General features: G+C 48.7%; 1 protein-coding gene across 6 annotated transcripts in view; it reads right to left on the bottom strand.

The window, feature by feature from the left end:
• RGS3 (regulator of G protein signaling 3) overlaps window positions 1-25,965 on the bottom strand; it is a 140,329-nt gene that overhangs the window by 35,893 nt on the left and 78,471 nt on the right. For 4 of the 6 annotated variants that reach the window (XM_054689374.1, XM_054689375.1, XM_037493566.2 and 1 more), the window contains one exon: window positions 21,152-21,274. In XM_054689374.1, the coding sequence (XP_054545349.1) occupies window positions 21,152-21,274 (123 nt within the window). Of the gene's footprint in view, window positions 1-13,285; window positions 16,817-21,151; window positions 21,275-25,965 lie in introns of those variants that run through there. The other 2 variants (XM_037493568.2, XM_037493572.2) reach the window with 1 other exon arrangement.

Here is a 25,965-nt window from a genome sequence, read left to right as displayed (position 1 = left end):
ACAAAAGTTGCTAGAGGTCACAGAGTAGGAAGTACAAAGCTATGGTCACGTCCAGTCCACTTCACTCATGCCTTGCACCATTGCACGGGTAAGCCCATGGAAATGAGAAGCAAGCTGGCTGTATGTCCCAGGCATGCAAGCAAATGTCTCACTGTTCAGACAAGTTGGCGGCAGCAGCTCCAAGGGCTGGGACCAGGGAAGGTCAGCAGGGAGCTGGTGTGTATGTACCTCCCATTTGGGACGGCAGCACCCCCAGAGCAGAGCCCCAGGCTCCAGAGAGGGCCCAGGTGGGATACGCAGCAGCAGTAGGATGCAGCCCAGGCACTGTGGACAGGCAGGTGCCCCTGCAGCCCACACCACAGCCAGGCTTCTACCACTTCCCTTGCTGCCCCTACTGCATCAAGTACCATATACCCAGGCTTGCATTCTCCAGAGCCCACCAAGAACCGTGCACAGACAGAAACCACCCACCTCTCCCAGGCAGCCTCCACTGGCCGGGAGGATACGTCTTGCCAATGCCCTCTGCAAAGAAAAGTGATTTAGTGAACTTCCCCATCCTGGTTTCTGATCCAGAGTCCACTGGGATTCTGTTCCAGGTTCGGGGGAGGTGATGCTACAAAGGCAGAAGTGGGCACAAGTCAGGGAGAGGTGTGGTTCCAGCAATTCTAGAGTGTCTGGCAAACTAAGACCACCCCCAGACCCCACGAGCAGCTACATGGGCTTTCACTAGCCCCGGACATAAAAGGCCAGGTCTGTGCTTGGTACCTGGGGTCATGAGAGCTTGGGTGGGACATGCTGGCCTCATTTTCCACAGAGCCTTGCAGCTATATGAACCTGCTCCAGAAGAGGTGAGGACTCTGCCCAAGAAACTGTGCAATTACCTGTCTCTGCCCACCCCAGCCTAAGCTTTGAATCAGCTAACCCACTTAGGAAGTTCTGGGCTCTTATTCATTGAGTCTCACTGTCCTGGCCTAGGTGGGTGTCTATGGACTCCTTGCAGAAAGGCCCTCTCCACTGAAGAGTCTGCCAAGAGACATTTATTCAGTACTTCAAATAAATGAGAATCCCTCCTATGTGCTGGAGCTGTGCTCAGAACTAAGGACGCGGACAGACAGGGCCGCAGCCTGCTCCTGGGTTCTCACTTGGCCCGTGGGCAACGCTGAGCCCAACTGAGGCTGCCATCAGGGACTGTCCTGCCCACTGTGTTCTGGCCTCTGTGACCTTCACACCAGGGGAGGGAACACACTCCCCCACTGCTTGTGGAGGTTGTGGTCTGGCCTCTCCTGGTGGCATGTGCCTGGTTCTTGGGGCACAGACTGCCAGGGCTGGGGTGCCTGCTGGGAAAAAGTAGTATCGTCAGGGTTAGATTCACAGGGAGTGCTGGCCTGTAGTCTATAGAACCCAGGCCGAGTCCCGTCCCTGGCCCCTTCCAGGCCCCTCTAGACTCTCTCACTAAAGGAGTAGAAACACAGACTTCAGACTCCAAAAAAATGAGTGTGCCTTATCTCAGGCAAGTTTTAGCTTCCTCATCTATAAAATGGAGGCTTTCTCACCTGCCTTAATGGCATAGAGACGCATTGCATGCCTGGCATACAGTAAGACAGTAGGAGCATTCACTGCTATGTTGTTCTTGCTATCATTGTCAAGGAGCAGAATTTACCTTGAGAGGGTTGGCGTACAGACTACACTTAAATGGGTGGTATCTGTTGAGAGTCTAACAGATGAGGACCTAACATGGCCCCTGGTGTGTACAAGCAGCTAATAATCTCGAACATTTATTGAGTGACAGGCTACCCTCATCACCCCCATCTTACAGATGGAAAACTCCAGTACAGAGCAGTTTCATGGCAAAATAGGCAGTCTGGCTCAAGGCCTATGCACTTCACCTGCAAGCTCGGCCCCCCATCTCATGTACCCTGAATGCCTCTGCCCTTGCCATCTGCCTCTACCACAGCAGCTTCAGGCTGCAAGGACAATTCTCAATGGGTTCACCGGAGACACTTAGGAGCTGCGTCTCCCAACCACAGCAAGAAGGCGGCCACAGGCACCAATAGGCAGGAGACCAAATGTCCCCCTGTCAAGCTGGCCGGCTTTTGCCTCTAGCCTGGGGCACACATCGCAGTCATCTCAGCAGCATCAGGCTGACCTTGGCGACTGTAGCAGCAAAGGATGGCCAAGAACCATGACCATCTCCCTTGCTGGTTCCTGTCCAACCAACCCCATGCTGGCCTACGATCTCAGGCTTCTGAGAGTAATCCTCGACCCACTGTGCCTGTGCCAGCTCCAGGGTCAGGCTGTGTCCTGACGACCCAAGTTCCTGGGAAGTATTCAGCACAGAGCCACTGACTCAGATATGTGGAAGCCAGCCCTGTGACCTTGGCTGCTGGACAGAGTTCATCCACACACTCCCCCGAGTTCACTCCCTGCTTGGACTGTTGGGCTGAAGCCCAGGCCACCAAAACAGGCGGTCAGGAGGGAAAGGCTGGACTGAAATGTTGGCCTTGCTGCCGCCTTCTGTGAGGCCTGGGCCAATGCCCTCTCTGGGCCTCAGTTTCCCTGTCTGGAGTCTGGAGTTGAACTAGATCAGTGCTTCACAAAGTGTGGCCTACAGAAAGGTACTGACGCACCAACTGGTTTGCAGTAAGATGACTAGCAAAACTAAGAGTGTTTGGAAACTTTCATGGCAAGTTAACATTGGCATGACATCCAAATGCAACACCAGTGGACTGGTCTCATTGAATACGGTTCCTGAGAAGTCACTGTGATGTGAATCTCATCCATGAACAGTATAAGGGCATTCACCACAGGTGGCTTAAGAAACCCTGGTTGGAATGAGCCTGTTTCCAGGAGGACTCACTAACCAGGCCTCAATCACGGCCTTGGCACCCATACTATGGTGGGACTGTGACACCGTCCACACTGCTCCTGGCTCACAGAATGGCTTGAGCCAGATCCAGGTGTCATCTCTCACCCAAACACTCCCCATCCAATTAATCACCAAGTCCTGTGGATCCCACCTCTTGCGTACCATGGGCATCTTTCATCTCTCTCAATCCCTACTGCCTCCGCCCTCATCCAAGGCACCAGCACCTTTCCCAGAGGTGAGGACAACTGTCTCTCCTCCTGCCTCTTGCCTTGACCTTCCCCAAGCCATTCCCCACAACACAAATCTAACACAAAGATCAAGGTCAGGCTTCTCACACAGCCTCTCAGTCAAAACTGTCCTCCAGTCACATCTGACCTTCATCCCCTTTCTCATGCCCCTCTCATGATCCTTCCCATACCCCAACTCCTGTCCCTGGCCTCAGAAGCTTTCCAAATGTCCCTCACCGGGTCCTCCTGATAGACACTTTCATGGGAACTTTGGTCACAATTATCACCGATTTATAATGTATTATTCACATTTGGCTGGTGTCTGTCTGTCCTCCAATTGTCCCTCCACCACACTAGACCAGTAGCCCTGTGGGGATGAGCCTTGTTGGTTGATGAATCACCAAGTGGAGACATCAGAGATCTTGCCTGACCAGCTTCTATTCTCCCTTCTTTGCCATCAGAGGCATTACCCTTCCTTCCCTCACTCTCGAACCAGGTGATTCATATGGAACTGACCCACCTCCCACTGCAGGGATGCACAGGTCCCCAGGCCGCAATGGTTGTATTTCACCCCATTGTCTCAGTAACTGGGATGGGTGCACGAGCCACCCAGAACCAATGAGTCTCAGGCCCAGGACTATTGTTGAAATGATGAGGGAGTAAAACAGTAAGGCCACAACTCTGGCACTGCTGGTATCTATAATGCTACCTGTAAGGAGAAAGCCAATGCTACCTGTAAGGAGAAAGCACAGGCAGGTGAACCACATGATAGAGAGGGCAAGGCCAGTTCTTGATGACAATGCTCAAGGGCCTGAATCCAGCTATGCCTGAAACCTACCCTCCACCATCCAATAAATTCTATTCTTCACTGAAGGTAATCTGAGCTGGGTTTTGTCACTTGCAACTGGAAGATTCCTGACTAATAATACTAGATCACTAGTATACTTAGCACCATGTCTGATATACAATAAGCACTCTGAAATTATTTGCTCATTCATGCAGTCATTCAATAAACATTCAGCAATGAGAAAGTGCCCAGGTTTGCTCTATAGGAACAGTCACCTTGGCTGATGTTAAGAGAGGTGACTGAAGGGAGAGGAATAGGAACAGGCACAGGGAGATCCACCAGAGACCAGTAGTCCCAGGGACAGAATGAGGCCTGAAGAGGATGGCTGAGACTGAGGGTTAATGGGGAAAGGCACAGATGTCCCACTATGAATTCACTGGGGAATATTTGACAATCCTAGCTCCCCTCTGGTCACTGTCCCGATGTTTAGCACCCCCATGTTTCTTCCCACTGGTTATAGAGTCTCTAGTTTCCACACTCAAATTTTCACCAAAGGGTATTAGGGTGAGGGTCAGATTCAGGTCAGATTCAGGTCAGATCTGGAAGTTGAAGTTGACCAGCAGGTTGTATAGGGCCATGGCGAAAAATATGAGCTTTGGAGCCACTTGTCTTGGTTCAGGTCATGGCTTACACCTCCTAACTGTGAGGCCCTGTACAAACTACTTAACCTCTCTGTTCCTTTGTGTTTCATCAGTGGTGCTGGGCAGATTACACATTAGAACACATTTGATAAATAATCGTGCCATTATTATTATTATTATTAATCATCTTATTATTTGTAATAGGAAACTTCAAGAGAGGAAACTGAACACTTAAAAAGTAAACAATTTCAAAAATACAAAATTTCCCTGAACAAAGAGAAGATGTGGGCCTTCCTACTGAAAGGACTTACCCCCTTAGTCAAGGAAAAATTACCTGAAGAGAACAAGTGGCCAGAAATGATCGGGTACAATTTCCAAAGACTGGAGAGAGAAATCTTGCTGGTTTCCGTGAAGAAACTTCGGAGAACCAAGTGAGGATTGTGCCTCTTCCAACACTAAATGCTGGGAAACAGAGCGTGGCTCCCAGGTTTCTGGGGGAGAAAAGCTTTTAACCTAGAATTCTGTACTTGGGAAAAAGATGACTCAAATCCAAGGGCAAATATTTTCAAACTTACAATGACTCAGGAAGTATGCCACCCACAGACCCTTTCTGGAAAAATTACTCAAGAATAGTCTCCCGACAAAAATGAATCAAGATCAAGAAGGCAAGCACGATGTGATGTGACTTATAAGAGACAGGCGAGCAGAGCAGCCAGAGACATTTAGACACTTAACGACCAGTCACATCATTGAGAAATAAAGTGCAATTTTAGGTAAATGATTCTTAGAGCATAATAGAAGTAATGTTTAAAAATAGTAACAATCATAAAGTAAAATCCCAGATGATTTCAACAAGAGACCTGGAAGAAAGCAAAGAGAAGTATGAGCAACTGACACATTCAATAGGAGGGACGACAAACTATTACAAAGCTGGTATCATTCCTGATACTGAAATATGCTTGCGAGAAAGGTAAGAAGGATAGGGACCTCCCTGGTGGCCTCGGGGTTAAGTCTTAGCGCTATCACTGCTGTGGCCTGTGTTCATCCCCCGCCAGGAGCTGACCCACATATGATAGAGCAGACCTCTCCTGTCTGGCCTGCTGCTCCCCTCAGCAGTGTATTTCAGTAGATCCACCTGTTCTGCTTCCCACTCTGTTTCTGGTGAATCCTTTAGCTTCTGGCACCTCTGGCCTACACCCCATTTATTCTACAAAAAATTAAAAAAAGGTAAGGGTAACACCACCAGCAGACTAGTCTTAGGGTATATAACACCAAAGGAAATTTTGCAGAAGAATAATGGGGAAGGGAGTAGCCTGAGCATGTTTAAAACATATTATGAAGCTTCCTGAGGTAGGAATAGACAGGTTAATGAGGGAAACAAAAGCACTAAAATCTAACTCACTTATGTGCGTGGAAATTTGGTCAATAAGTGAGAAAAGGCAAGATGATTCAAAAGAGAGATTTGGAAAAACTGGTTAATCATTTGAGGCAAAAAAATTAATGAGTGTTCCATCTGATAGAAGGAACTATATTAATTGCAGATAGATTAAAAATATGAATGTAAAAACAATGGGATAAAAGTACTTGAACAAAATATAGAAGAATATATTCATTATAATCTTGGAGTGAGAAAGGCCTTAGAAAGTAGGACACCTTCTACCCCTTCCCTCCCCAAAATACTTGATTACAAAAACCTTTGGTTATGAAAGAATGTTAACTTCTGAATGATGAAAGATACTATAAATAAAGTTAATTGACAAATGACAAACTGGAAAAATATTTGTAACCTAGATAATAGGCAAACGGGTACTATTCTAAATATCTAAAAGGTTCTTACAAATAAAACTAATGTCCAAGGAGAAAACTGGGCAAAGGAGATGACCTGACAAGCCAAGGAAGAAAAATAAATGATTAATTTAAAATAAAGCCCAGCTTCACTGAGAAATAGCGACATGTTAAGATTAAAAAGAGCTTCGTCACTTCTTAAACCAACAAAGAATCAAAGGAGCAGTAACAGGTAAGGTGCAGGGCAACAGACATTCTCATTCACTATTAATAGGAACATAAATTGTTCTCTCTGTTCCTTTGTTTTCTTATCTGTAAAAGTGTTAATGACAATAGTGTTGGGCAGATGACTCTTTAAAGGGAAGCATTTGCAGGGCACTTTGGAGAGTGTCACTCTATCCTAGAGAAAGGTGCAGGGAGACAGAATCCACTCCAGCATTGCTGGTAACATCACAACATTAGAAATAGCCTAACTGCAGGTCTGTAGGGGAGTAGCTAAATAAATTTGGTCCATTGTCTAGCAAAAAGAGAGACTACTTTAGGCACCAATGTAATAGATTTACATATTAAATTTCAAAAAATGAGTTAGAAATTTTCAGACAACATACTATCTAGGAGAATAATGCACAGCACATGTCTACCTATATGCTTGGGAAAATATTTGGAAGAACCCACCAAACTTATAGAAGTGGTATTGATGGGGAAAGGATTTGAGGAATGGGGAAATTTCTTTATTTTATTCAGTTTTGTAAGGTTTCAGACTTTATTTTTTGGTACATACAAGTTTTGCACAAATATATTATCAGTTAAGGAACATATATGTTCAATAAATATTCCACCATTTGCAATATTAATTAAAATTTTTAATATCCTCAAATAAGTTTAATACATTAAATTTACACATTAAAAAATGTGCAAGACCTATATGAAAGATTTTTTTTTCAGAACTTGAGAGATCTTAAAAGAAACTGCATAAATGAAGAGACATAATCTCATTCTTGGGTGGGAAGACAGTATTATACAGACTTCAATATTCCCCCTTTCGATGTATAGTTTTAATATGATTTTAATCAAATGTCAGTGAGATGTGGGAGGGGCAAGAAGAAGGGAAAAACTGAATAGAATTATACTGAATACCACTTTAAAGAATAAATATGTGAGCATGGGGGAGAAAAAAACAACTCCTCCTAACATAATATGCAGGCATAGGAACAATAACTGCGAAAAATGAAAAGGATTCTGTCGTATGCTATATATCAAAGTAAATTCTAGACAGACTAAAATGTTAAAGTTGAAAAATAAAACCATAAATTTCGGGAGTGGGGTGAGGGGAGGGATGGATAGGGAGTATTATATAATCTTGGGATGAATACAACACCAAAGGCAAAAAGTGATTTTAAAAATTTATAGATGTGATAGTCATCCAAAATTTTCAACTCAAAACTATAATATTCATGCCCATAGGGTGGTTATAATTTTTCATATGGGAAAGGAACAAGTATTGGAGAGGATATGGAGAAATTAGAATCCCTCTACACTGTTGGTGGGAATGCAAAATGGTGCAGCCACTTTGGAAAACAATCTAGCGGTTCGTCAAAAAGTTAAAAATAGAGTTATTGCTTGACCCAACTTGGTATCTACCCAAGAAAAATGAAAACATATGTCCACACAAATACTTGCACACAAAGGTTTATGGCAGTGTTATTCATAATAGCCAAAAGGTGGAAGCAACTCAAATGTCCATAAATGGAAGAATGAACAAACAAAATTGGTATATCCATACAATGGAATATTATTCAACCACCAAAAAGGAATGACGTTTTGATACATGCCAATAATAGAGCCTTGAAAACAAGCAAAATGAAAGAAGGCAGTTGCAAAAGACCAAATATTATAATGATTCCATTGACACCAAAGGTCTAAAATAGGCAAATTCATAGAGACAAGTAGAGGACGGATTGCTTTGAGCTGGAGTAGGTGGAGGACTGGTAGATGACATCAAAAGGGTACCATTTTCTTTTGGAGATGACAAAATGCCTTAAATTTGATTGCAGTGATGGTTGCACAAATCTGGCAATATACTAAAAACCACCAGATTGTATACTTTAAAAGGATGAATTATTTGACATGTGAATATCTCAATAAAGCTACAACCAAAACAACTTCTAGATATGACTGCCTACAAATCCGAAACATCTATACTATGTTTCAAGGATTTTTATTTCAAGTTTTATAACAATAAAAAATTAAAACAATCTAAACATTGAAGTACTGGAGATTATTTAAATAAAGACTGTTTCATTGACAAAATAGAATTCTCTGCACGTACTAAATACAATGGCATAGAAGAAAATTTATTGACATGGACACATGTACACACTACATTGTTAAATGGGAAAAAAGCCAGTTAGAAAAGTCTGTCACCTGGAACCCCAATTTGCAAATAAGATATATGTATATATAAACAAATGCCTAACAGGATACACCCCAACATGGTTACAATGGTTATCTCTGGGTGTTGGACTTAAGGGTGAACTTAATTTCCTTCTCCTCGTTCAACTATATGAAATGTTTTCTCATAATGCACATGAATTACTTTTATAACAACACCAAAAAAGTCAACTAAATTTAAAAAAATATTTAAAACACCTGCCATGCGCCCATGGGTGGAGGCCCCAAGGAAGGGGATTGCAGAGCAAGAACATGTTCACGCTTCATCCAGAGATGACAAGCTACCTGAGCACCTCCCCCATGCCAGCATTATAATGGACACAGCACAGACCATCCACTTTTATCCTCATGAGAATCCAGGAATACGGGTGTCTTTGCCTCATTTGATAGATGTTAGGTAACCTGCCACAATCCCACAAGTAGTGAGAGGCAGTGCTAGGCCAGGGCCTGCAGGACCCTTGTCTCCACCTTAGCTGCCTCTGCTTGTTCCTGGGGAAGGGCAAAAAAAGATCCTGAGCTGCTAGGCTCTGTGTCCTACAGGCCAGTTCTACGCTGGCCCTTGTTCTCCCTTCCTGCACTCAGGCCAGGGGGTGACAGAAGAACAAGTCAGCAAGGGTGAGGACACCAGCAAAGGGAAGGCGTGACCCTGAAAGGCCAGCTGGCCAAGGCCAGGCCTCTGGGCAGACTAGCTGGGGACACCTCGCCTGCCGGGCGACTCTCAGGAAGCACAAGCACTTCCGGACCCAGGAGTTCCCAGGCCCTGCTCGAGCCCAGGGGCATTGGGAGAAAACTTCACAGGCCAGCTGAACAGCAGGAGGAAAACAGCCTGCCACCTGGAACTTTCTCACTGGGCCTGCCCTTCCCTACTCTGGGTCTCCAGGGTTTCTTAAGTCAGAGGAGGGGGTGTGAGGGCTCCACAACCCTCCCAGATCTAACTTCTCTGAAGCTGTGGCACTTTCTTACTGGGGCCTGACAGGAAGAGGAAGGGGGTGAGACACCCCACCCAGCTCCTGAAGAAGCCCCCTCTCTTCCCCTCCCCTCTGTTCCCACTGCTGTTTTTAGAACAGGCCACAGGGAGCCTCTCCACCAGCCCTGCCTTGCACTGAGCTCCAGGTAAAACACAGCAGCCCATTCATTCCGCTCCAGCAAGAGCACATCAGGAATTTACAGGCGAGCCAACTGAAGACACGCTCTCCCCACACCATCAGCGGAGCCATTTCTCACTATTTCCATTACAGCCCGAAGTGGTGACTTGCTTTTCCTAATGACGACCCAGAGTGAGAAGACAAGAACGTCTCGAAGACCATCTGCTTCCTGCCCCCAACCTCAAAGATTTCAAGAGTCACTGAACAGGCGGGGGCTGGAAGGTAGAGGGGTGGGTCCTAGTTCCAGCACTCAGTTTGCCAGTTCTTCCTCTCTCTAGTCTTGCTGCCCACATGCCCGTTTGTTAATCCAATCATTGATCTTGGTGGGGGAGGAAAGTTTTCAGCTCCACATTCTAAGATTCTATGGTTGCATCAAAATCTGTCACTCATAAAATAAACACTGTATGCCCTGATTTTAGGCCTGTGTCGCCTTGTGTTCTCAAAGTCCACCCGAGCTCGATTGTAGGAGTGGATTTCCCATTGAACACTACGTTATAAATGGTGATCAGTTTCTGAGCCTAGTACTTCACCCTAAATGCTCTTCCATAAGAAGTAGCAGCACAGGTCTACCCTGGTGGCACAGGTGGTTGAATGCCGTGCTGTGAAGCTGTCTGCAGCCTCTGCAGCACTGGTTCGATCCCGGCCGGCCGGCTAGGATCCCACATGGCACGGCAGACCTCTCCTGTCTCGCCTGCTGCTCCCCTCAGCAATGTATTTAGTAAGTCTGCCTGCTCTGTTCCCCGCTCTGTTTCTGGTGAATCCTCTCACCCTCCCACACATCTGGCCTGTACCCCAGTTCTTGTATAAATAAAATCTTTAAAAAAAAAAAGTAGCAGCAGAAAACTATATTGTAATGGCAGACTTCAACTAAAATAGAAGACCACTAACCTTTAAAAAACACAGCTGTAGAACAAAGAGGACAATGATCTAGTGAAGGACAGAACTGGGCAGTTAGCAGTTCACGTAATACAGATACACACGTGCTGATTCTCAATGAGGCACGCCTGAAACTCTTCTACACTATAATGTGATGTTACTTCAATTACAAAAAGATACTGCTTTAGAACATTTACCTGCAGTGGTACTGTCTGGGCAAAAGAAGCTATACATCAAAGGCAATGAACAATTTAAGGGCAACTTCTGGGGGAAAGTCTGAAGCAGAGATTCTGAATACAATAGAAGCAAATCCCACTTGAAAATTAGCCTTATGCCATAGACCAGTAGATGGAGAAGTTAAAAAATAGATGTGCATGCAGATTTGTGTGAAGTTCAAACAAAAGAATCCAGTGGCCATAAAGGAAGGATAGATACAGGAAGATTGTGAGTTGGCAAGTTCCCCGGCTTCCGGGGAGGGGGGCAGTGCCTGGAAGGAAGCACTTTTGGATGGAGAGGCAAGGAGTATGCTCAAAATTTGAGGACCCCTTCCTGTATAAGAACCATAAGCATACCCATGCATGAAGTATACGAGCGCGTGGTAAATATTAACCACCACCAACATTTGCATTTAACCACAGACATACACTCTTGCTCTTGTTTTAATGTGAAGACCAAAATGTCTGTTTTCTTTCTTCCTTTATCCTCTTTAATAAGAGCCCTGGGGCTTTGAAAACTCCTGGAGAACACCTAAATCCAACCCCTTCATTTTTCTGAGTAAAGAAAAAATCAGAGAGGTGAAGTAATTTCCAACAAGTCACACAGTGAGTTGCCAGCAAAATCAGGATTTGAATCAAGTACTTCAGAATGCTCTCTAGTTTTCTCTGAGAGTGCCAGGGACTCTGAGGGAAGAGAGCAAAGACCTGGGGTCAAGAATCACAGGAGGCCTCCTATCCCCCTGAGGATGCCAGGAGCCAACTCAGAACATGACAGTATCGGCACCCTTAAAGTGAGGCTGGCCAGGCTGCTTAATAAGCCAAGTGGGATCCATGCTTTGGTCTCACAAGGTCAAAGTCACCAGAAAAGCTCTGAGCCAAACGATTCAGGAGACCCAATTTCTAATCCTGGTTATGACACTAACTAGTCCCAGGACTAACCATGTCACTTCCCCTTTTTGAAATTCAGGCTCCTCATCTAGATTCTAGAACAAGAGTGAGTTGAGCTGTCTGGCGTAATTCAATTCTACAACATCTCCTGAACACCTAATAAAGGCCAGGAAATAACAGAATCAAAAAATAAAATATGACTTCCACTGGCTCCTAAAGAGCCCACAGCCTTACAGGTGAGACAGGGGTGCTGAACACACTGTGTTTAGGATGAACAAAATAAGATGAAGATGCAGAGGGTGGGGCAGGCCTGAGAAAGGTGTCTCAGGAGAGTGGCCAAGCCTGGAAGGAGGAATGCATTCAGCAGGGAGTTGAAGGAGGGAAAATAATTCATTGTGGTTATGGGCACAAAGCAGGAGAACAGAGCCACCAGGGAGAGCTTTGACAACAAAGCCATGGGCCTTACTCTCAAAACCATGGCCTCCCACCCTGCTGTTGAAGCAGAAGTGGGAGTGCTTAGTCTCCCCGGCCCCGCCCACCTTGAACGTTCCAAGATGCCTGGAAAGCAGCAGAGCAGGCAGGTGTTCTGGAGCCGGGCCACCCAGCTTTTGATCCTCGCCACCCACTAGCTGTGTGACCTTGGGCAAGTTTCTTAACTACTCTGAGACTCAGCATCTTCACCTATCAGTTGGGTAGAATAAAAGTAAATGTTTAACAGGGATAATGAATCTCATGCAACTGTACTGAGGATTTAAGAGACAATGTAGGTCAAAAGCTTGGCACCGCATCAATGCTCACAGTATAAATGCTCACCAAATGACCTGGTGTTATTATCCTTAAACCAGGGATCTGGGAACAATTTGGAGGATGGTAGCCCTATTCAGAGAAAGACTTGTGGGAAGATAAGGTCAACACCGGATAGAGGGTACGATTGTGCTGTCTTCCTTAAGAGCTAAAAAAAGAATAGCAAGCTGGGCTGAGACCAAGAGCAAGAGGGCAAGAAGGCGGTCCCTCCACAGCCAGCCCAGCAGCAAGTTGGGGAGGAGGACTAGAGAGACAGGAAAACAGTTGTGCTTTTTAGGGAGGAGTCTGCTTCTTTGGGTGTTATGTGAAACCCAATGCAGCTGATTCCCAGTTACTTAGGATTCGAAACCAACTAGCAGAATCTGGGTTACAAACTGAAGCAGGCTCTCCCCCCACCTTTGGTGGGGCTCAGGACGAAGGTCTCCATCCGTTACTCACACTCCACCTGAGTTACTTCAGCTAACCCTGAAGTTCTCCCTTCGGCTACCATTCTGTGGCCAGCCCAAACCCCAAGACCGTGTCTCCTGGTCCTCGAGACCAATCCAGTGTACACTCACACCACCTCTCCACCCCCCCACCCCACGCTGACAGCCTGTCTTAAGGGGCTTGTCTTTTATATCAGGTTTTTCAAATTGTGTGTGAAGCTATGGATCTTGCCAGACCATGCCGCCCCTCAGGAACATGAATTCTTCAAGTTTATTCTCCACCGGGTGGAGAATACACATCTCATCATATTTGCCCTAAAAGCACCCTCTCTAGAGTTTGAACAAGGACCGCAGCTTCTGCGCAAGGGTAACCTCCTCTTCCTAGAAGACAGGGTTGATTTCTCTACTTCCAGCCCTAAAAGGCAAATCTTTGCATCTGGAAAGAGCAATGGATTTGATTCCAAGGCCTTCGCTTAAGGACACAGCTCTTACCAGCGGTGTGACCTTGGATAAATCACGGAACTGCCCTGAATCTTAGTTCCTTTTTCATCCATAAAATGAGACTGGCGGGAGATCTAGGGGTGATAATGCCTGCCCTCCCCGCCCTGTTGCCACCTCCAAAGCCCCTGCTCTCACTGTGGGGGACCCTGCCACCCTGTGAAATTGCATGTGCACCTTCATTTTGCAGAACTCTCTTGGTGTTATGTATGAGAAATAAAGAACTTTGGTGAGAGTTTGTAAGAGTCAAAAATGAAGAAGAAATAACAGCCAAGACGTGTGTAAATAAATGTCATCATTATTTCCAACAGGTCCCAACTCCCAAAGGGCCAAAAGACCCAGGCCAGCAGAGACCCAGACATGACTGCTACAGGAGAGATGGAGAATTTCAAAAGACCCTGGGCCTGGGTCCCAAGAAAATATGAAAATGGGGTCAGAGGGTGGCGGTGGGGATGGGGGTGGGGACTGAAAGGATCACTTTGTATTCAAATCACACAGCTGGCCTTTTCAACAATAAATAGTTGTGTTCCCATCCTCCCGGCTCCTAGGCTCCAAGACACCAAACCAAGACAATTGGCCCATCAGGAAAAAAGACCATTGTGTGTGCTTCTGAGCATGATTTATGGGGAGGGCGGGGCTGGCTGTGTTTCCCGTGATTATGACTCTCAAATGCAATCTCGATAGCTTGTTCATCATCCTGGACGGCTGGATGGACTGGGATGCTGAAGAGCAGTGGCCACCCGGTCATATTTCATCTTCTCGAGTCCGTGGAGCCAAATTAATTGTTCCATCGATTGGAGAGGCAGAACAGCAATGGCACTGTGGCTCACCACAGTCCCGGGGAAGACCGGCCAGACCCTCCAGGGGCTGATGTCCAAACCCCCAGCAAGCAGCCAGGGCCTGGGACCCTGCCACAAGCCGCTGCTGCCTCCACTGTGTCCCCAGAGCTGGGTGCTGCATCCACAGTCTCCATTTCCCCTGGGGCCAGTGCGCCTGTCCTCTGCACCTGTCTGGCGGACAGAGCCAGCTCATCGGGTCTGGGAGAGACAAGCTTGCTGCCTTTCCAGACAGGCGGTTCTCCTGTGTTCACATTCTTAATGTCATTTCGGGAGGGAATCAAATGAAATCAAAGTGCAGCTTTCTCTCTGTGCAGACCCAGCTGCTCAGCCTCCCACAATTAACCCTGCGGCTGAGTCCTGGCTCACTGATGCTGTGTCGCTGGTCCCAGTTCAGGCCTCAGGCCAAGTCCACTTCCCTGCCGGGTGGGGGTGTTGGCCTGGTCGAGGGAAGATACATCCCATCCTGTTAGGTTGCTGCCATGGCCACCCCTCTGATCTCTCCTAGGCTGCGAGGAGAAGTGGAGGTGAGGGATGCGTTCTTTTCTGGGGCTCCTTTCTTGAGGGCTCATGTGGCCACAGCCGCTGAACAAACTCATCAGGACACAAGACCCTTCTCTAAAAACACTGAGGCCACACAGGACACCACCCAGAGAGTCTGTGGTTAGGGGCTTTTCTGGCCTGAGCCACCTCTCCAGTCTCCCTGACCCCCTTTTCAATGCTAGTGACCCTCACGCTACTCACTCTGTGTGTGAGCTATGCTATTCACATCTGTGGCCTTAGGGTTCCCTTCCTTAGGTCTTGGCAGTTACCCACTGTGTCTGCTGCTGAGAGCTCTGCTGAAAGCAAACCAACTCAGTTTCCAGAGGGCTGTGTGCTCCAGCTTCCTCTCAGACCAGCCAGTGTGGGATGGAGGACTAGCACATATAAGCCCTGCTGAGCCCTGGGGGCTGTGAACTTTCCCACAATGACTAGACTAAGCACCCACGGATCCCAACTCCCAATTCCAGAACTCAGCACTGGTCCCTAGTCGGGCCTGATGAGGAGAGGGCTCTGTGAGGAAAGTCCCAGACTTCACCTGCTCCACAGAGAAATCAAGACACAGGATGAGGGCAAGGTGGAGTAGAGCAACTGGGAATGATCTCATCTATTCCAGAATCTCCACCATGCCCCAGGGTCTGAGCATTCATGTGCCCACCTCCTGAGCCTCCATCAACCCTCACCTGGAGGACTGAAGGAACCCCTAATTAATCACCCCACATGGGGTCCTCTCTCCTTGGGCTCTCTGATCTAGAGATGTTCCTGTGAGACTTGGTGACTCCCTTTCTCAAAAGCTTTCAGTGGCTTCCCACTGAATCTAGAATAACTGCCACAGCCCTGCGTGTTCCCCATGCCCCTGGCCCTCGTCCTGAGCACTCCAGCCACAGCCCCAGGTCTGTTTCCTCTAGCATGCCAAGCCCTCCCCATCCCAGGTACTCTTCACAGGCTTTCCTGTCTGTCTGGAACTTTCCAAAGTCCATGACTAGCTAGCTTTTCTGGCCTGCAGCTTTCAGCTTAAAAGTTATACTCTTCCCTGTGCCCACTCACACAGCAATCTAAATATTATTTTTTCTTAGAGGATTCTGTTCTGTCCTTCATAGATTATCAATCACATGTGTGCGTGTGTGCTTGCATTGATTCATTTGCAATATTCATATATTCAGGCTCACTCCCCTCCTAGGACTGATATCTTGGTAAATACAGAGACCACGTCCTGTTCTCCACAGCACCCGCAGTCCCTAGCACAGAGCCTGGCAAACATAGCCCCCAAATATCCACTGAATGGATGAACAAATGAGTGAATGAGTACAGATGAGAAATGAGTGAATGGGTGGAGGAATCTTCTGGCAGCAGGGGATCATGGCATTATTGTTCTCCATCAGGGCTGACCTCTTCCAACCTCTCCTGCTGTCCCCAAGGCAGGCACTGGAAACTCAGGTGCTATTTGTCCGCCTTCTTCCTTGCAGGGAATAAGCTTCTGAGTCTTCTCCATTTGGCACTTTCTGAAGCCAGTCTGCACATGCCCACAGGGCCTCTCACACCACTGTGGTCCTTCTGATGCCAATCCACACATGCCTGTGGGGTCACTCCCTTCAGATGACCCCAGCCAGGCCCACCATCTTGGTCCTCCATTTTGGGTCCAGTTGAGGTGAGGTTACTGTGTGGTAGGGGGTGCCCAAGAAAGGGTTAAGTTGCCAGAAGCAGAGTCCTGCCCTTGGGTTTGCTCAGCCAATCAGAGTCTGTCCTGATGAGGTAAAGCTTCTATCCTGGGTAGCATTGGTTGAGTTGGCCGGCCCCATCTCCTGCTGGAGAGAGCCATAAGGGTGGAGTTTCTGTGGAACCAGACAGAACTGGAATTAGCTTGCTGTCTACTCAGGCCAGGGCTGCCTGGCTCCGGGACCTGCCCCTGCTCCTTTCTAAGGTGCTCAGAGAGACCCTGGCATCTACGGGGCCCTTCTCTAACTGCCTGTGGAGATGACAAGGTGAGGTGGCACGCACCTTAGTGTCACATGTGTGAGAAGTCTCACAGCCAGAGCAGGCCCAGGAGGCCTCAGTTTCCCTGCCTGAGCCCTGGAATTGGGCAGGAGCAGTTGCCACTTGGGCTCAAGAGTGCCAGTATTCAGTTTCAAAACACAAGGCCCCTTGATCGAACTTCCTATACAGCTGTGATTTGAACATCATGATAATAATAGCAGCTAGTTCGCAGAGTTCTTGTGTGCCACTTGGTAAGCACATTACCAGAGTTTAATCCTCATGAAAACCCTGTTAATCCACCTACTTTATTGATGAAAAAGCTGAATCTCAGAGGCTTGGTGCCTCTCTCGAGGCCTCAGAGCAGTAAGAGTTGGCACCTCCTGTATCACTTGTTAGGTTATTTTCGCACTATCTGTTGGCATATCTGTCTCCACTGGACTGTGCTTTCCTGTGGACAGAGGGTGATGGTTTCATCTGTGTGTTCCCACTGTGGAGTCCTGAAAACGGGGAGCACATGCTGCATGGCGCCTCCCACACACACTTCTCACCAAAAAGCCTACTCCTTTCAGAGGCTTCCCCTCTCCCAGGCCAGCCCTATGCACATGTTGGGGTTCATAGAGGGTCATTGAGTAGATGATGAATGTGAACCAAACCCCCACTGCACCACTCCGAGGTGCTGTCATCATGGCCTTTAATGCTTGGATTACAACTCTGGTGCCCCTGTCTAGTCTGTGCAATTAAAGGAGAATTCTGTAAGGGCAGGGACCAGGACTCATTCATCTCTGTGATTCCAAAGCACTAGAACTGGCAACAGAGCAGGCATTTATTATGTATATTTGATTGAATAATCAAAATAATATAGATCTGTCTATCCCTGTTTGCTAAGGATCTCAGCAGTCCCCTCATGACCTCTGGGGAGTTGTTCTAGATGAGAAGCGTTAGTGAGCTCCCGTGGCAGGGGGCTTAGTAAAAGCCGTTCATTCCAGACATGAAAGCTAGGTCCTCTCCAGGGAGAGATCATGAAGCAGAGGGGCAACAGAGTTCTGATGAGGAAGAGGTGAGCAGAAGCAGGGGAAAGCGAGGAAGTGGGTCATTTGTTTCTACAGAAAGAGGAGGGAAAACACACAGGCCACCCCAGAGCCGCTGAGAGCAAGCAGGAGACAGGCAGTGGAGCCCAGAGAAGGGAAGCTGTTAGTGGCTGCCTGCCTCGTATCTACCCCACCACAGCCAAGACCCACAACACTGTATATAACCCACATGCCACAGGCACCACAAAGACAGCACAGAAAGTCTGTGCCTGCCCCTCTGCAGCCCCTGGCTGCGGGGAACAGCCCTGGCCCCAAGTGATCAGGAATCTTCAGGGTTCAGTGCCCTGCTGGAGACTGGATGACCAGGCCCTGAACTTTCATGTCACTGCAGAGCTGGAGGAGCTGGAAAGAGCCACGGGACCAACGCACAAGGGGACAGCTGAGGCCCCCTGGGAAGTGGTGGCCAAGGTCACGTTGCAGGTGGGGCACACCTGCCTCTCCATTGTTCTATGAATCATCTTCCTCCAATGCCCTTGGTCCTTCCCAGCAAGCATTTCATTTTCACAGCAAATCACATGGATTATATTTTGCAAATTAGGGGAGAACTTTACATTCATTGAGATATTTGAAGAAACCCCCATTCCAATGTGTCAGCAAACAACTTCAGAGAGGAACAGAAGGGGCAGCAGACCACTTTAGGGTTTGCAACACTGTTCCCCTTGTCAGGAATGTGCAATTAAACCTGGCAAACCCCTTTCCCTGAGGTGTTGGGGGAAGGGGCCAGGGCAGTGATTCCCTTTGTTCCAAACAAGGCGGGGCATCACTGAAAGAACAAAGAAGAAGCTTTGAAAAAGGCAGGGCACGCCACTCCTCAGGACTCAGAACCACTGGTCAAGACAGGACTCTTTTCTGAAAAGCCAGAAGCTGATGTCCAAGCTTGCCTTGTTCTCCCCTCTTCTCTCTGCCCTGCAGGACAGCAACCTCAGTGAAAAGGCCATGGCTCGGCCCTTGGGAAGGAGGCTCGTGGTCACCTCTGAGGCGGCCAGGACCGAAGCAACCTGAACACAGGTGGACAAACTGTTAGCAGGCTGGCAGGTCACCTAGGCCCAGTCACTGAGGTCGCTAAAGCACTCCTAGAATACGTGGAACTGGGGAAAATTATAGTTAAAGCTATATTTACCACAACTTCCTGTATGGGGAGCATGGTGTAAGAGACTAGAAAAAATATGTTGCTAAGACTTCAGGAGTACAGTGGGAGTGGGGTGAAGAAGGAGGTTGGGAAGGGAAAGCCCCGTTGGGGTGGCACCATTGCCTTCTAAGCGGGGGTAGGCCCAGTGGGGTGAGCAAGGCTGCAGCAGGGCCCAGTTCTTAGGGGCAGAGCTAGTTCTGAGGCTATCCCAGCAGTGAGGCCCAACCTCCTTACCCTTCCAAGAAGCCCGCAGCCCAGGACACTTCTCTGTTACACATACATTTAAAGAGTTTTGATTTGAAAAGGTGACTGACCCAGGATGCCCATATATGGATATAAGATCTTGAAGTCAGATCCTGAACACTTGCAGGGTCAGCAGGTCAAGCCTAAGCCCTACCAGGAGCAGAGCCTCTTCTGGAAACCTAGCCTGACCCCAGTCCCCCATGGAGATGGAGGGAGGCACTCTGGGCTCTCCGGGCACCGAGAAGCCTGCCGCCAGCGCTCCACAGAGCCTGTAGACTCTGCAGTTAGGGCAGGAAGAACTCTTTGCCCCAGACCAGGAGGAGCTACACCCCAAGAAGAGAAAGCTAGGGGATACGCACTCCACCTATGACACCCCCAAGGGCTGCCCAGTGAAGAGAGGATGGGCTTGTTTCTGACTTTGACCAACCCAGGTCATCAAGGAACAAGGCAGCCAGTCCCAGCACAGGTCTGTTTAGAGTGAGAACCAGGCAGGGGAGCATGCAGCAGCCTGGGTGGAGTTGGAGTAGTGCAGTGCCTCCTGATGGATTGAGCGCCTACTGCATACCAGGCCCTGGCTATCAACTGTGTATGCCCAGTTACAGTTAACTTTCACAACAACCCTTTGGGGGAGGAACGGTTGTTCCCAGGTTGGGACACCAAAGCATGGTGACTCATCCAAGGTCACAGCAACAATCAAGCAGCCAATGGTGACTCCAATTCCTTGCTCTACCCCACCCTGTCCTCCCTCATCAGAGTTCATCTTGCCCCTGGTCAGCATAAAACAAGATAACTGTCAAGTTTGGGATAATGCAATTCTCAGACCCTCATTCCTTCAGGGAATAGCTCCAGAGCTGCTGTCTACCCCTCATCCCCACCTCCTGCCCTCAGCAGGCCTGTCCCCCACTGCCCCACCGCATGCCTGCTGCCTATGGCAGTGGCCTGAACGCATCGGGAAAAAGCAGTAAGGCCAGCAAATTTATAAACTGCCACTCACACACATTTATTCTCTTTCTCCAGATCCAGCAAAGCAACCACCTTGGCTCCTCTTGCAAACAACCAGACCAAATCCCAAAATGGCCAACACTTTTACAAGAGAGGGGGGCTGAGTCATTCACAACTGGGGACTATGAATGTGTGTTGGGACTGGCATCAGGGGTCAAAGCCCCCATCCCATCCTCCTCCACAGGCACTGGGCCAGCCGAGAGGTGCCTGTCCCCAGTCAGTCTCAGTTGGGAATCTCTAATCTTCCTGATCTCCAGGGCCCTGGGCCCCAGAGAACTCCACTTGGCTGTGGCCTGCCTCAAACTCTAATAGCTTCTGCCACAAAAGTCCCCTCCCGGTGATGTTCTGCCTCGAGCCAGTGTTAAATGCCCATGTGCTGTCTCTGGACATCACCTACCCAGTGGCAGAGGGGGCAAGCATGCCAGGCAGCAGCAAGGAGGCCAGCGCAAATTAGACCTTGCCATAGGCAAAGCAAAGAACAGACCCGAGAATTGATGGGTCATGCTCAATTGGACTCTGTCACTCTAGCCCAGCACTGTTAAATCTACTCAGTGGACCCGGGGAAGGCCAAGGGGCTGACATTCAAGCACAGGCTTCCTTGCCAGGAACTCAATGCCCAGATCCAAGTTCTAAGCTCGGACAAGTCCCAAGCTCAGTGTGGAGCCTGGAGGTCCAGGCTGGCAGCAGGGAAGTCAGGCAGCCAGGGCTGGGGCCACTGACAAGGCCCTTACCTTGCTCTCCAGGGGCGATGCCACCAGCTGTTGCTGCTTAGCGATGTTCTCCGACAGGCACCAGCACACTCTCTTCTTCTGCTCCTGCGAGTGCGCTTCCAAAGTGAATAAGCACTCGGCTTTCTGACGTAAGGGAAAACAGAGAAAGGGCCGGTCAGGGCTGCTCCCTGGCTCAGGGGGCTCCCAGGCCCAAGCCCATTCCTGGGCTCCGGAGGGTGAGGCTGCAGCAAGGAGGGAGTGTCCGCTAAAAGCCACAAATGCACACTAATCCCTGGTGACATCAAGGTAGCCAGAGGAGCAGCAGGGAAGCTGGTTCAGGGGGCCAGCTAGCTAGCCAAGCCCTGTGCCCACAGGTTGGGGGAAGGGAAGGAGGGGTGGTTCCCAACACAGTGGAGGCTTGTGGAGGGCCATAGGACAGAAATGGTGAGGTCACCCTCTGGAGACAAGCAGCACAAGGCAGCAGCTGGAGGAACGTATGGGGAACCCCGGTCTCTGGACCGCTGATGCTCTGTGGAGCCAGGACCCCTCCTCAACCTCACCATCTAATCTCTAGGCCAAATTAGATGGGTGGTTGAATAGTCATATCAACAGAACCCAGACAGCAACTCGGTCCCTTTGGAAAGCCTTTGGCAGGCAAGCACGTGGCCCTACCACTGTCTGGCACATGAGCAGGGTCTGATCAATGACTATTCAGTTCAGCGGACTGCAAGGACAGTCTTTGCTATCATCTAAATCTTGCTTTGCGATTTAACCTCGTTAAAAGCTGAGTCTTCCCAACTAAACTAGAAACTCCTTCCAGAAAGGCCTTTTTCATTTGTGCCTAATACAATGCTTGATAAGTAATGATCTTGGTCAACTCTGGGTCCCTGGAGGGACTTCCGCGATGAGGTCAAATCCAGGCCAGCTTTGGCACAAATACCAGGGAACTGCTGGGACCCAGGGAGATGCAGTGAAGCAGAAGGAGCTGGGGGTGGGTGGGGAATGGTCCAGATACCCATTATTAGCATCCACTACAGGATGCTCTGATGGGGAATTGCAAGCTCTTTCTGACTCTGCTGGAATTTGATTACAACCCCACAGGGCTGCATGGAGATGAACTCAACCAAGGAGTTAAAAGCACGAACTGGATGGCTTGGAACAAAGGAAAAGACAATGTTCCAAACAGTCCTTTTTTGTTTTGCAGTTGGGCAGGCTTCCTTTGAGTCTCAGCTTTGCTCCTTTCTAGCTGTCAACCACAAGAAAGTCTGTAAAACGAGAATGATAATGACATCACCTACCCCTCCCAGCTACTGGGACACAAGCAATGAGGACAACCTCAGGCCTCAACAAAGAGCAGCCACGGGCATTACTCAGGCCTTCATTTGTTTAATAAATACCTGCTCTATGTCAGGGTCTGTACTAGGCCCTGGGGATAAAGAGGGAAGAGACCTGAGCTCTTGCCCTCAGGTTGGGAAGCAGAGACAATAAACCTAGAACCAATGACATCAGCAGTAGAATTACAAATTGTGAAATGACCCCAAAGGGGGAGCTTCTGGCAAGCCTGGAGGTCTGCGAAGTTCTCTCTGAAGGGGGAGCACCAAAGCAAAGGCCTAAACAGTAAGAAGCCAGCAAGGAAAGTGCTTGGGAGGGGAGAAAGTGCTGCAGGCAGAAGGAACAAAGGCTCTGAGCTGGGGTGGGGACTGGCATCACCTAAGAGCAACTGGGACATTTTCCACCCTGCCACCCAACACAGTCTTCAGGGCAGGGCCACTAGCCATGTTGTGTTCCCAGGGTGCCAACCCTTCCTCTCCTACCCCAAAGTGCTCAGAGGCTCATTTTCCTGAATGCCTCAGAGGAGAGAGGGAGCCAAGCCCTGCCCTTGGCTTCAGGGATCTGAGTGCAAGTGGCAAGGCAATTCTGGAGCTACCATTTAATCACAGGTTCTCTGTACCTCCCAGAACCCCCAGTCCCCTGCAGGGACACATGCACCCAGCAGAAAGCCTCTAGGTCTCCCAAGGAGCAGTCAGGTGGGGCACAAACTGGCCAGAAATTCCTCCTTTCTCTCTCCTTCCCTCTGCGAGGGGAAAAAGGAGGTGGGGATTCTGGTATCTTCTGGCTTAGAAAGACCACTCTTTCTAACCACAAAGCTGGTCCTGGTCCTGGCAGAAGCCTCCCAGCCCTACCTCCACCAGTTTTTTGGGTTTCAGCAAATCTCTAACCTCCCTCAGCCCCAACTTCCCTCTTCCAGTTCGGAAAGGGGGAGTCATTTTAACAAATTCTCCTTTCACCTAATTATCATTTTAAAGAGTACTTTTCTATCCACCATCTCATTTTGGTGTTGCTAATTCTGTGGAGCAGGATGGAGAGCATGAATTGTAAATCCCACTTTATGGCAGGGAAAGACCCAAGTTCAGCATAGCTAATGGCCTCCCTGTTAGCTTATGACCAGCGAGCAAGAGAAAGCAGACCCAACGCCTTGGAAAACTACCTGCTGAGATATCATCCCCCACAACATGGGGAGGCCGCCTAGGAGGACCACCCCCTTGTGGGAGTACCCTCCCTTGCAGATGGGCCTGAAGGCAGCCAAAGAACAAAGCCCCAGAAGAGCCAATGGGTCTCAGAGACCCCAATGGGTCTCAGAACAGCTGCAGGGCTCACTAGCAGAAATGCAATAAAGCCTTCTCATGCTGAATGGGTTTCTCCCAGCAAAGAGTCACCTGCTCCCCAATCCTGAGTCACCCACCTCACATCCACACCACGCACCCTGCTAGGCACTTGACCAGCAGTGTCTTAATGCTTCTTCCAACACTCTAGCAAGGTGGCAGTTATGGTTACCTCCATCTTATCAACAACCCCAAGAACCTCCTCCCCATGAGTAATCTCCTTTAGAAAGCCCTATTTCTCCACCCCATGGCGACTGCATTGCCTACCTCAATAGTAGTGCATAGGACTGTGGCTCTGAGGGCTTGAAGCTAAAAGACATGCAAGGCTAGAGGACCCCAAAGTCTTCTGAGATCACAAGGACCTAGACCCAGGTGCTGCACCTCCCCCTGCAGTGACCTTTAGGTGCTGGTCCGCGGCACACAGGCCTGGCTCAGAGGTGTGGGATGCCTGTCTTAGATTGGCAAGGCTTCTCTCTAGGTGCTGCCTGGATCTTTGGATGCTGCCTGGAGCAGGGAGCCATAGCCCAGCAGGGAGGCTAATGCCTAACTGCCTGTGCCTGTCTATACCAGGGGGCTCTTGCCATCTCTCTTAATCTCAGTCCAAATCCAACTCATCAGTTTCAGTGCTGATGTGTAATGACTGTGCCCTCAACACCAGGCTCCAGGGCCACATCCAGAAACCACCCTGCAGGCATCCTCGCTTAACTCAGGGCGGGCCCTCCTGACAACACGGTGGTTGGTTGGTGTAGCACAGACTTCAGATACAGCAGCACTGGGTCCAGACTTCTGCATTTAAACATGAACATCCCCAAATCCAAGCAGAAACCCAGCTCCCCCTGGCCTCTTTAAAACCCCCATTGCCTCCCTGTTCCCGAATTAGTGTTATCTTTGTAAAAGCTAAAACCTCTTCTGCTATTGTATCAGTTTGTCCATATGCTTTGACAAACATTCTCTCCTATAATCCAGTTCTGATGACCCTGTGACAGAGGAAAGAGGGGAAGGCACAGTTGTTACCATTTTTCAGATGAGAAAACCAACGCCCAGAGACATTAAATTGGTGGCCCCAGAAGGTCCCCAGAGAGGAAAGAGGCAAAGTCTGCCTTCTGCCTTCCAGAGCCTCTGATCTTGCCACATCTGTGTAACTGTGTAGGTACATTACCAAGAATGTGAGATATTCCTCTTAGAGTTCTTTTTAAAGGATCGATAAATCGCTGGTGTTGTCTCTAATGGAGAGTAAATGAATATAAAAAGCTCTCCCCCTGTTATGAAGCTAACAATAATAACAGCTACATTTATTGAGCACTCACTGTGTGCCAGGCTGTGCTAAGTGCATTGGACACAGGAGCTTATTGAATCTCATTTAATCATTACAACAACCCTGCAAGGCCAGCCTCCTTAGCTTTGTTTTAGAGATGAGATCCAGATCCCTGGGTTGGAATTAGGCAGGTTTAGGCAGATGGGGAATCAACAGAGCCAAGATTCAAAGGTAAGCCTTCCTAATTCCAAAGTACAGACTTTTAAATTAATGGAGCCAGCTTCGGATTCTAGGTTAGAAAATGGTCCCTGACTAGCATGCCCTCTGATCCAAAGCTCCCTCCCCCTCCCCAGCCCCCATGCTCTGAAGCTAGTCATGGGCCTCATCTGTCTCCTATATGCAAGGAAATAAGGAACACCTGTCCAGGAGACTGGAGACCCCAGGGTTAAGGACTGTTTGGGACAACGCCAGCAGGACCTCTCTGCCAGGGAAAATCAGAGCTGCTGCCACCCAGGCTTATGGGGCTTCTCAGTGCAAATCCTGACTCTCTTACCCTGGTTTCTTCCCTGGGTGCCACCTGCATGTTAGGCAATGAAGAGAACCTACTTGTTGGAAATGCCAACTACCACGTGAGTGCAGGATTCTCCGCAGGATCCAAAACCACTGTGTCAAGACAGTCCCAGGCTACAGAGCAGCCGGCATCTTGTCTTCCTGCCTTACAGACGTGCCTCTCATAAATAGCAAACCATTAAGAGAAAAGAGAGGCTTCTGGTTGCCTGTGAGCTTCCATCCTCCAGCCCCTTGGGGTCAGATCACCTGGCACTTTACTGAAATAAAAGGCCCCAGATCAATATCCCTTCATCAATCTTTGGAGGGCTAAAAGGTCACAGCTCCCAGGAAGCCAATGAGCAGAAGTG

The sequence above is a fragment of the Talpa occidentalis genome, unplaced genomic scaffold, assembly GCF_014898055.3.
Source record: "Talpa occidentalis isolate TD23 unplaced genomic scaffold, MPIMG_talOcc4v2.1 talOcc4.7, whole genome shotgun sequence".
NCBI lineage: Eukaryota > Metazoa > Chordata > Mammalia > Eulipotyphla > Talpidae > Talpa > Talpa occidentalis.
This window is presented reverse-complemented; position numbering and strand designations above follow the sequence as displayed.